We start from the raw sequence: 9,205 nt of genomic DNA, 5'->3' as shown, positions 1-9,205 counted from the left end.
TCCCATAGGTCCCCCTACGTCCGTTGACTCGTTCGACATTACAATGGTGAAGTGGAGGATTGCGACATTACTCGTGACTTGTCCCTTCCTCTAACTGCATATAACCCACACATTGGGCGACTGACTAATGCCAGTTAGAGAAGACGACCTTGATATGCTGGCCCCCACACACCATCTACCCACAACTTCTCCCACACTCGACCAAGTCGATGCCGGTGACGGGGGGAAATTGTACAACTAATCGTACTGTGACACTAAACTGACGGACGTAAAAATGCACAAAATTATACCGTGACATAACGGACGTACGATACACAAAATTATACCGTGACATTAACGGACGTATAATACGAATTATTCATTCCACTCCTGATTTTTGTACAATGAAATCAGCAACATGAATTCACGTCTATGGACGTAACACTCCCCCACCTTGAATCTTACGATTAAAAAAAAAAATAAATAAATAAATAAATAAATAAATAAAATAAAAATCACATACAAATATCTATGACAGAACACAAAACATTTACAAAGAACCTTCAAGGAATACAAGTTTTGTAATGGGTCGGGTGAGCTCACTGAATTGAGTTTTCAAACGGGCACTACGAACCAATCCGTCTCTGCTCACCCGCACTTCCTGGACTCTCCCCAGCGGCCAAGAACCGCGGGGCGAGTTTTCATTCATTATAAGCACTAAATCCCCGACTGAAAGATTCGGGCTTTCAGAATTCCACTTCTGCCTTCTTTGCAATTCCACTAGGTATTCACTAACCCACCTTTTCCAAAATTGTTTGGCTAAATGTTGCACGTGACGCCAATGTTTGCGGTAAGGATCGGCATCGTGAAAGGCTCCCCAAGATAGTGGGGAGTTTCCTTGGAGGAGTAACAGATGATTGGGAGTCAGCGGACTCTCATCACTTGCATCATCACTGCATTTAGTAAGTGGCCTACTGTTGACTATACTTTCCGCTTCGCAGAAGAGGGTTTGCAAAACATCATCAATCATCCTGGGGCATTTGATGACTAAAGCGAACAGTACTTTACGTACAGACCTTATCATACGTTCCCAAACACCTCCGTGATGTGACGCGGAAGGCGGGTTGAACGACCACTCAACGTCACGTCGACGTGTTTCCCTTACGATCAACGATCGGTCCAGATCTCGTACACTGCGTGCTAATTTAGCCCTCGCTCCTACTAGGTTAGTACCATTGTCTGACCACACCTTACTGGGGTAACCTCGCCTCGCCGTGAAGCGTACGAAACCATTGATGAATGCGTCAGTTTGTAAGCTATCAAGCTTCTCAATGTGAATAGCTCTCGTAGTAAAACACGTGTACAGACACCCGTAACGTTTCATTTCTGATCTCCCGACTTTAACATGGAAGGGTCCAAACAGGTCTACTCCTACGTACCTAAAGGCTGGCCCCCCGGGTTCACACCTCTCGGGAGGGAGGTCAGACATTCTCTGGTTCATGGGGGCCCCGTATAATCTCTTGCAAACTATACAATCCATTTTGACGCGTTTCACCAATTTTCTACCCCGTATGATCCAGAATTTCTTACGCACCCGACTGAGTGTCCATTCCACTCCTACATGAGAGGAATTATGGCAATCACGTACAATCAATGTAGACAACCTGTGGTTATGAGGGAGGATCACAGGATTTATAGCTTGCCCATTCAATGCCGCATGCTTGAGTCTACCACCAACTACTAACAGCCCATCTATAAGAATAGGAGACAGTTTATATATTGAACTGGACTTTAACACAGTTTTCCCTGCTTCAATGTTCTTGGTTTCATGAAAATAAGCACGCCCTTGAACATGTTTGACAATCAGATTTTCCGCGTGCTTTAGTTCATGAACCTCAAGTGGTGAATTTTGCGGAATCTTCTTCTTAAGAAATTGTATTAGCCTTAACCACCAACCAACGGCCTTCTTTAATCTGTAAAGGCTTGAATAGTGCTCAATCAGCGTGTCGATCGGGTGTTGGGTGACGCCCGACTGACACGTCTGTACGATACTCGTGGGATATACCTCACGCCTCACCTCCGGGTCTTCATCCTGAAGGTGTCCTACAAGATTATCTTGTGCTGGCCATGCACACTTGTAATTCGACAAGAAGGGAGGACCATTAAACCAAGAAGCTGGCAAATTGTCTACAAAGCATCCCCGAGATAGTACATCTGCAGGATTCTCATCACCACTAACATGATGCCACTGATTAGCCTCTGAAACCTGTCTAATGAGTGTGACACGATTCGCCACAAAGGTCTTGAACCTTCTTGTCTCGTTCTGTATATATGCCAGAGCTATAGTACTGTCAGACCAGAAGTTAGATTTGAGCAAGGGGATATCCAACTCTCTTTTAACAACAACATCTAATTTGGCTGCTTCAACGGCAGCCGAAATTTCCAATCTTGGTATAGTAACTCCTTTGATGGGAGCTACTCTCGCTTTACTGGCTAGCAGAGCTACGTGTACTTTCCCATCTTGATCGATTGTCCTGAGATAAGTGCAAGCACCAAATGCAAACTCACTTGCATCACAAAAATGATGTAATTCTGAAGTACAACCATTCCACTCTAAAGGCAAAACGCATCTAGGGAAGCGAAGTCTCGAGATTTCATATAATGAAGTTATCCATTTCAACCACTTCTGACACAAAGATATAGGAATATTTTCGTCCCAAGACATCTTAAGCCTAGTCGCCTCCTGGAACAAAATCTTGGCTGGAACAATGATTGGCAAAACTAAACCTAAAGGATCGTAAGTTGAAGCAAGTTGACTCAACATAACTCGTCTAGTCACATTCTGTGTTTGAACACCCTTACTAACGAAAAAGAAACAGTCGTTCTCGACGTCCCATTTAATCCCAAGCACTTTGCTATGCATATTGGATGTCAATTCCTTTGCTTCCTTAGCCCTGTCTTGCTCATCGATGCTCTCTAGCAATTTGACGTCATTAATCATGAATTTGGTTAAGTTAAACCCTCCGTGTCTGAGGACACTTCTAGTATCTTCAATTACCTCCATTGTCTCTTGAGGTGACGCTACGGACTTCAACATATCGTCAACGTAAAATGACCGGAGTAGCGTGTCTTTTACTTCCTCACAAGGTTGCATGTCCTCTACAGCCTTCCGCAAGGCATAGGTGCTACTACTAGCGCACCATATTCCGCCAAAGGGATGCGAGGTCATTCTTAACTCTCTTATTTCATCGCTAACATACCATAGGAACCTTAAAGCGTCTCTATCGCTAACGGGAATTTTGACTTGGTGATACATAGCCTCAATGTCGGCCGTGATGGCGTAATGATATTGGCGAAACCTGAGTAACACGTGAATCAACTTATTATTCAGATCTGGGCCCTGTAGGCACTGACTGTTCAGACTGACTCCGTTCTTTTGAGCAGCACAGTCGAATACGACTCTCACCTTACCTGGTTTGGTTTCGCTCGTAACGGCATGATGCGGTAGGTACCACACTTTACCGTCATCTCTCTTTATATCAATCTCGGGAACATACTCTGCATACCCCTTCTTGATCAAATCTGAAATATTCTCAGAGTATACATTCAATGTGCCGGATTTCACCAACCTTTTGTACAAACTTCTTAATCGTCTCTCGGCGACGTCACGATTATTGGGCAAGTTTGGCTCACCTCGCCAAGGTATTGGCAGTACATAATGCCCATCTTCGTATCGCGTTTCCTTATCCCAAAGGTTGATAACCTTCTGGTCGTTCTGAGATGGTGCCCTATCTTCACATTCATTTTCCATCATCCACAAGCGTTCAACATCTGCTTCGATCGAGCTTGCAAAGCACGAGCCGACATTATACGACTCACCTGCACTAATTGGGCCATTTACAGACCACCCAAAGTAGGTCCGCGTAGCATAAGGTTGGTGCTTATTCCCGCCTGAACCCCCTCTGACCTCCAATGGCTTTAGGAGCCAAGCGTTGTCCATGCCTATCAAAATGTCTGGCTCAGATACTTGACTAGTATTCAAAGGTATGCCCTTGAAGTAGGGGAATTTATCAATCTCAATTTTGACAGGTGGTTGCCTAACAGGTACTCTTGGGACGACCATGACATTTGTAACACTGGCCTCTCGTCTACCATCCGGTGACGTAAGGCTAAGGGATACTACCTTTGATTGAGTTTCCCTGGTCCCCCCTAAAGTACTCATGGTGTACTCCTTAAGGTCTCCTTCCAGACCCAACTCGAGGGCCACCCTTTCCGTGACGAAAGTAGTGTCTGATCCACTATCTAACAACGCCGTGACCTTAAGTTTATTATCCACGACAACTGGTAAAATGGGTAGATAAATCTTCGATCGAGCATCATTAACATAACCATTCATGACCACACTTGACTCTTGACACTCCGAATTTTCAACTACGCCCCCATTACCCTGAGAGTCCTTTGCCGGGACGTGGATGAATTTTGTATGCTTTAAACCACATCCAGGAACTGAACAAATGGATTGTTTGAAGCATTTGCTAGCCCCGTGCCCACCTAATAAACAATTGAAACACAGCTTGTGTCTTTTTACAACTTCTAACCGACATTCAGGTTTCATGCCTTTAAATTCCTCACAGTAGAACAGTCTGTGTCCTTCCCCGCACACCACACATGTGCTACCAGCACGCCCTAACTTGACGGGGTATTTAGACTCAGATGCTGCTACATTACAACTTGCGCTCTTCACATTTTGACCCTTACCTGTGGATTGCAATCCATAAACCGGATCACATGCCTCATCTGCCATGACATTGATAAACTCAGCGAATTGACTGAGAGATGGGTTACGTGTCCGTTTCTCGTTTGTGACTTAGAGCTTTCTGTTTCCATTTGTTACGAACGAATCCCTGACACCTCTGTAAAATATCTAAGATATACTCTTGAGTGTTAAACCTTTCATACAATTCTAATTTTCCAAAAGTAGCAACTGCCATTGTTAAGTCATCACCCAATTGCCTCAACTCTTGAGGCTTAGATACCATCTTACCATTTTTTAAATCATTAACAATTTGTTGAGACACAAGGTGAGAATTACCGAACCTGCGTTTCAATATATCGCGGGCTTGTACGTAACCAGCACTATTTCCCACCAACGCACAATTTTTTATGGCAGCTTTCGCCGGTCCCTTGGTGTATTGTAATAGACGAGTCAATTTGATATGAGGGTCACTCACTTTACTGTCTACGAGTTCATCAAAAATTGTCATAAAGAGATTATACTCAAGAGGGTTACCTTCAAACACGTCTAATTCAACTTTGGGTACATTTAAGATCCCAACTAGTTCAGCCGGCGAGATGTCTAAACGTTCACTTTCACTATTTTCACTGTCTACGCGGGACTTTGCACACGGAATTTCACTTTGAGTCCTTACCTTAAGGAACGCCCTGGCGTCCTTTATCACCTTTATGTACTCCTCTTCAGTTTCTTTATACCATGACTCGCTGGCCTCCAATTCCCTTTCATCGTTGCTCAGGAACGTTTGGTAAGCGTCGTGTGCCGATTCGAATTCATTGTAGGATGTACGGACACGGTCCAGTCTGTCCGTAATGCCGGCTATGTCTTCCTCAGCGATTAACCGGCACAAGGTTCCCAGGTGACGTGTGACCGCTGCTTTCCTCTGTCGTCTCACCACCTTGGCCTGCTCCATGACGGTGACTTAAGTCGAATGACTGTAGGGTTTTGTCGGCAAATTATTGTCTTCTTATGATACGTAGGGAATAAATGGAGCTCCGAATGGACGCTGACTGCAGGTCATTCTAAAAAGAATGTTTTTATTGTCAAAGAACTTGTACAACATTACAAAAATACATAAATGCCAATTAATAACAGAAAAATATACAAATGTTAATCAATACGTAGAGTCGTAACTCACATCATAAATTTGACATTGAAATGACATCATATACTAAAGCAATCACTCACCGACTTGTGCGTCTCCCATAGGTCCCCCTACGTCCGTTGACTCGTTCGACATTACAATGGTGAAGTGGAGGATTGCGACATTACTCGTGACTTGTCCCTTCCTCTAACTGCATATAACCCACACATTGGGCGACTGACTAATGCCAGTTAGAGAAGACGACCTTGATATGCTGGCCCCCACACACCATCTACCCACAACTTCTCCCACACTCGACCAAGTCGATGCCGGTGACGGGGGGAAATTGTACAACTAATCGTACTGTGACACTAAACTGACGGACGTAAAAAATGCACAAAATTATACCGTGACATAACGGACGTACGATACACAAAATTATACCGTGACATTAACGGACGTATAATACGAATTATTCATTCCACTCCTGATTTTTGTACAATGAAATCAGCAACATGAATTTACGTCTATGGACGTAACACTCCCCCACCTTGAATCTTACGATTCAAAAAAAAAATAAATAAATAAATAAATAAATAAATAAATAAATAAATAAAAATCACATACATATATCTATGACAGAACACAAAACATTTACAAAGAACCTTCAAGGAATACAAGTTTTGTAATGGGTCGGGTGAGCTCACTGAATTGAGTTTTCAAACGGGCACTACGAACCAATCCGTCTCTGCTCACCCGCACTTCCTGGACTCTCCCCAGCGGCCAAGAACCGCGGGGCGAGTTTTCATTCATTATAAGCACTAAATCCCCGACTGAAAGATTCGGGCTTTCAGAATTCCACTTCTGCCTTCTTTGCAATTCCACTAGGTATTCACTAACCCACCTTTTCCAAAATTGTTTGGCTAAATGTTGCACGTGACGCCAATGTTTGCGGTAAGGATCGGCATCGTGAAAGGCTCCCCAAGATAGTGGGGAGTTTCCTTGGAGGAGTAACAGATGATTGGGAGTCAGCGGACTCTCATCACTTGCATCATCACTGCATTTAGTAAGTGGCCTACTGTTGACTATACTTTCCGCTTCGCAGAAGAGGGTTTGCAAAACATCATCAATCATCCTGGGGCATTTGATGACTAAAGCGAACAGTACTTTACGTACAGACCTTATCATACGTTCCCAAACACCTCCGTGATGTGACGCGGAAGGCGGGTTGAACGACCACTCAACGTCACGTCGACGTGTTTCCCTTACGATCAACGATCGGTCCAGATCTCGTACACTGCGTGCTAATTTAGCCCTCGCTCCTACTAGGTTAGTACCATTGTCTGACCACACCTTACTGGGGTAACCTCGCCTCACTGTGAAGCGTACGAAACCATTGATGAATGCGTCAGTTTGTAAGCTATCAAGCTTCTCAATTTGAATAGCTCTCGTAGTAAAACACGTGTACAGACACCCGTAACGTTTCATTTCTGATCTCCCGACTTTAACATGGAAGGGTCCAAACAGGTCTACTCCTACGTACCTAAAGGCTGGCCCCCCGGGTTCACACCTCTCGGGAGGGAGGTCAGACATTCTCTGGTTCATGGGGGCCCCGTATAATCTCTTGCAAACTATACAATCCATTTTGACGCGTTTCACCAATTTTCTACCCCGTATGATCCAGAATTTCTTACGCACCCGACTGAGTGTCCATTCCACTCCTACATGAGAGGAATTATGGCAATCACGTACAATCAATGTAGACAACCTGTGGTTATGAGGGAGGATCACAGGATTTATAGCTTGCCCATTCAATGCCGCATGCTTGAGTCTACCACCAACTACTAACAGCCCATCTATAAGAATAGGAGACAGTTTATATATTGAACTGGACTTTAACACAGTTTTCCCTGCTTCAATGTTCTTGGTTTCATGAAAATAAGCACGCCCTTGAACATGTTTGACAATCAGATTTTCCGCGTGCTTTAGTTCATGAACCTCAAGTGGTGAATTTTGCGGAATCTTCTTCTTAAGAAATTGTATTAGCCTTAACCACCAACCAACGGCCTTCTTTAATCTGTAAAGGCTTGAATAGTGCTCAATCAGCGTGTCGATCGGGTGTTGGGTGACGCCCGACTGACACGTCTGTACGATACTCGTGGGATATACCTCACGCCTCACCTCCGGGTCTTCATCCTGAAGGTGTCCTACAAGATTATCTTGTGCTGGCCATGCACACTTGTAATTCGACAAGAAGGGAGGACCATTAAACCAAGAAGCTGGCAAATTGTCTACAAAGCATCCCCGAGATAGTACATCTGCAGGATTCTCATCACCACTAACATGATGCCACTGATTAGCCTCTGAAACCTGTCTAATGAGTGTGACACGATTCGCCACAAAGGTCTTGAACCTTCTTGTCTCGTTCTGTATATATGCCAGAGCTATAGTACTGTCAGACCAGAAGTTAGATTTGAGCAAGGGGATATCCAACTCTCTTTTAACAACAACATCTAATTTGGCTGCTTCAACGGCAGCCGAAATTTCCAATCTTGGTATAGTAACTCCTTTGATGGGAGCTACTCTCGCTTTACTGGCTAGCAGAGCTACGTTGTACTTTCCCATCTTGATCGATTGTCCTGAGATAAGTGCAAGCACCAAATGCAAACTCACTTGCATCACAAAAATGATGTAATTCTGAAGTACAACCATTCCACTCTAAAGGCAAAACGCATCTAGGGAAGCGAAGTCTCGAGATTTCATATAATGAAGTTATCCATTTCAACCACTTCTGACACAAAGATATAGGAATATTTTCGTCCCAAGACATCTTAAGCCTAGTCGCCTCCTGGAACAAAATCTTGGCTGGAACAATGATTGGCAAAACTAAACCTAAAGGATCGTAAGTTGAAGCAAGTTGACTCAACATAACTCGTCTAGTCACATTCTGTGTTTGAACACCCTTACTAACGAAAAAGAAACAGTCGTTTCTCGACGTCCCATTTAATCCCAAGCACTTTGCTATGCATATTGGATGTCAATTCCTTTGCTTCCTTAGCCCTGTCCTTGCTCATCGATGCTCTCTAGCAATTTGTCGTCATTAATCATTAATTTGGTTAAGTTAAACCCTCCGTGTCTGAGGACACTTCTAGTATCTTCAATTACCTCTATTGTCTCTTGAGGTGACGCTACGGACTTCAACATATCGTCAACGTAAAATGACCGGAGTAGCGTGTCTTTTACTTCCTCACAAGGTTGCATGTCCTCTACAGCCTTCCGCAAGGCATAGGTGCTACTACTAGCGCACCATATTCCGCCAAAGGGATGCGAGGTCATTCTTAACTCTCTTA

At 44.0% G+C, this 9,205-nt stretch overlaps 3 protein-coding genes across 3 annotated transcripts; all 3 read right to left on the bottom strand.

Annotated features, from left to right (window-relative positions):
• Positions 1-529: 529 nt before the first annotated feature.
• Positions 530-4,783, bottom strand: LOC143018316 (uncharacterized). Its single transcript, XM_076173676.1, has one exon. The coding sequence runs from the start codon at positions 4,781-4,783 to the stop codon at positions 530-532; it is 4,254 nt and encodes a 1,417-aa protein (XP_076029791.1).
• Positions 4,784-4,820: 37 nt separating this feature from the next.
• On the bottom strand, positions 4,821-6,396 carry LOC143018315 (uncharacterized). The gene is made up of 2 exons (XM_076173674.1): positions 5,960-6,396; positions 4,821-5,793 (listed from the first exon to the last, which is right to left on the bottom strand). Exon 2 carries the CDS (start codon positions 5,682-5,684, stop codon positions 4,821-4,823), a length of 864 nt encoding a protein of 287 aa, XP_076029789.1. The 5' UTR covers positions 5,685-5,793; positions 5,960-6,396.
• A 113-nt stretch (positions 6,397-6,509) lies between these two features.
• Positions 6,510-8,567, bottom strand: LOC143018314 (uncharacterized). Its single transcript, XM_076173673.1, has one exon. It carries the CDS (start codon positions 8,565-8,567, stop codon positions 6,510-6,512), a length of 2,058 nt encoding a protein of 685 aa, XP_076029788.1.
• Between the last annotated feature and the right edge of the window lie 638 nt (positions 8,568-9,205).

This window comes from Oratosquilla oratoria, chromosome 34 (genome assembly GCF_046742065.1).
Source record: "Oratosquilla oratoria isolate Oo_2021 chromosome 34, ASM4674206v1, whole genome shotgun sequence".
Taxonomy (NCBI): Eukaryota; Metazoa; Arthropoda; class Malacostraca; order Stomatopoda; family Squillidae; genus Oratosquilla; species Oratosquilla oratoria.
Note: the sequence above shows the minus strand (reverse complement) of the source record. Positions and strands in the feature narration are given on the sequence as shown.

Coding starts and splice junctions, on each gene's coding strand:
- LOC143018316 (XM_076173676.1), bottom strand. CDS start 4,783: ATGGCAGATGAGGCATGTGATCCGGTTTATGGATTGCAATCCACAGGT.
- LOC143018315 (XM_076173674.1), bottom strand. CDS start 5,684: ATGGAGCAGGCCAAGGTGGTGAGACGACAGAGGAAAGCAGCGGTCACA.
- LOC143018314 (XM_076173673.1), bottom strand. CDS start 8,567: ATGGTTGTACTTCAGAATTACATCATTTTTGTGATGCAAGTGAGTTTG.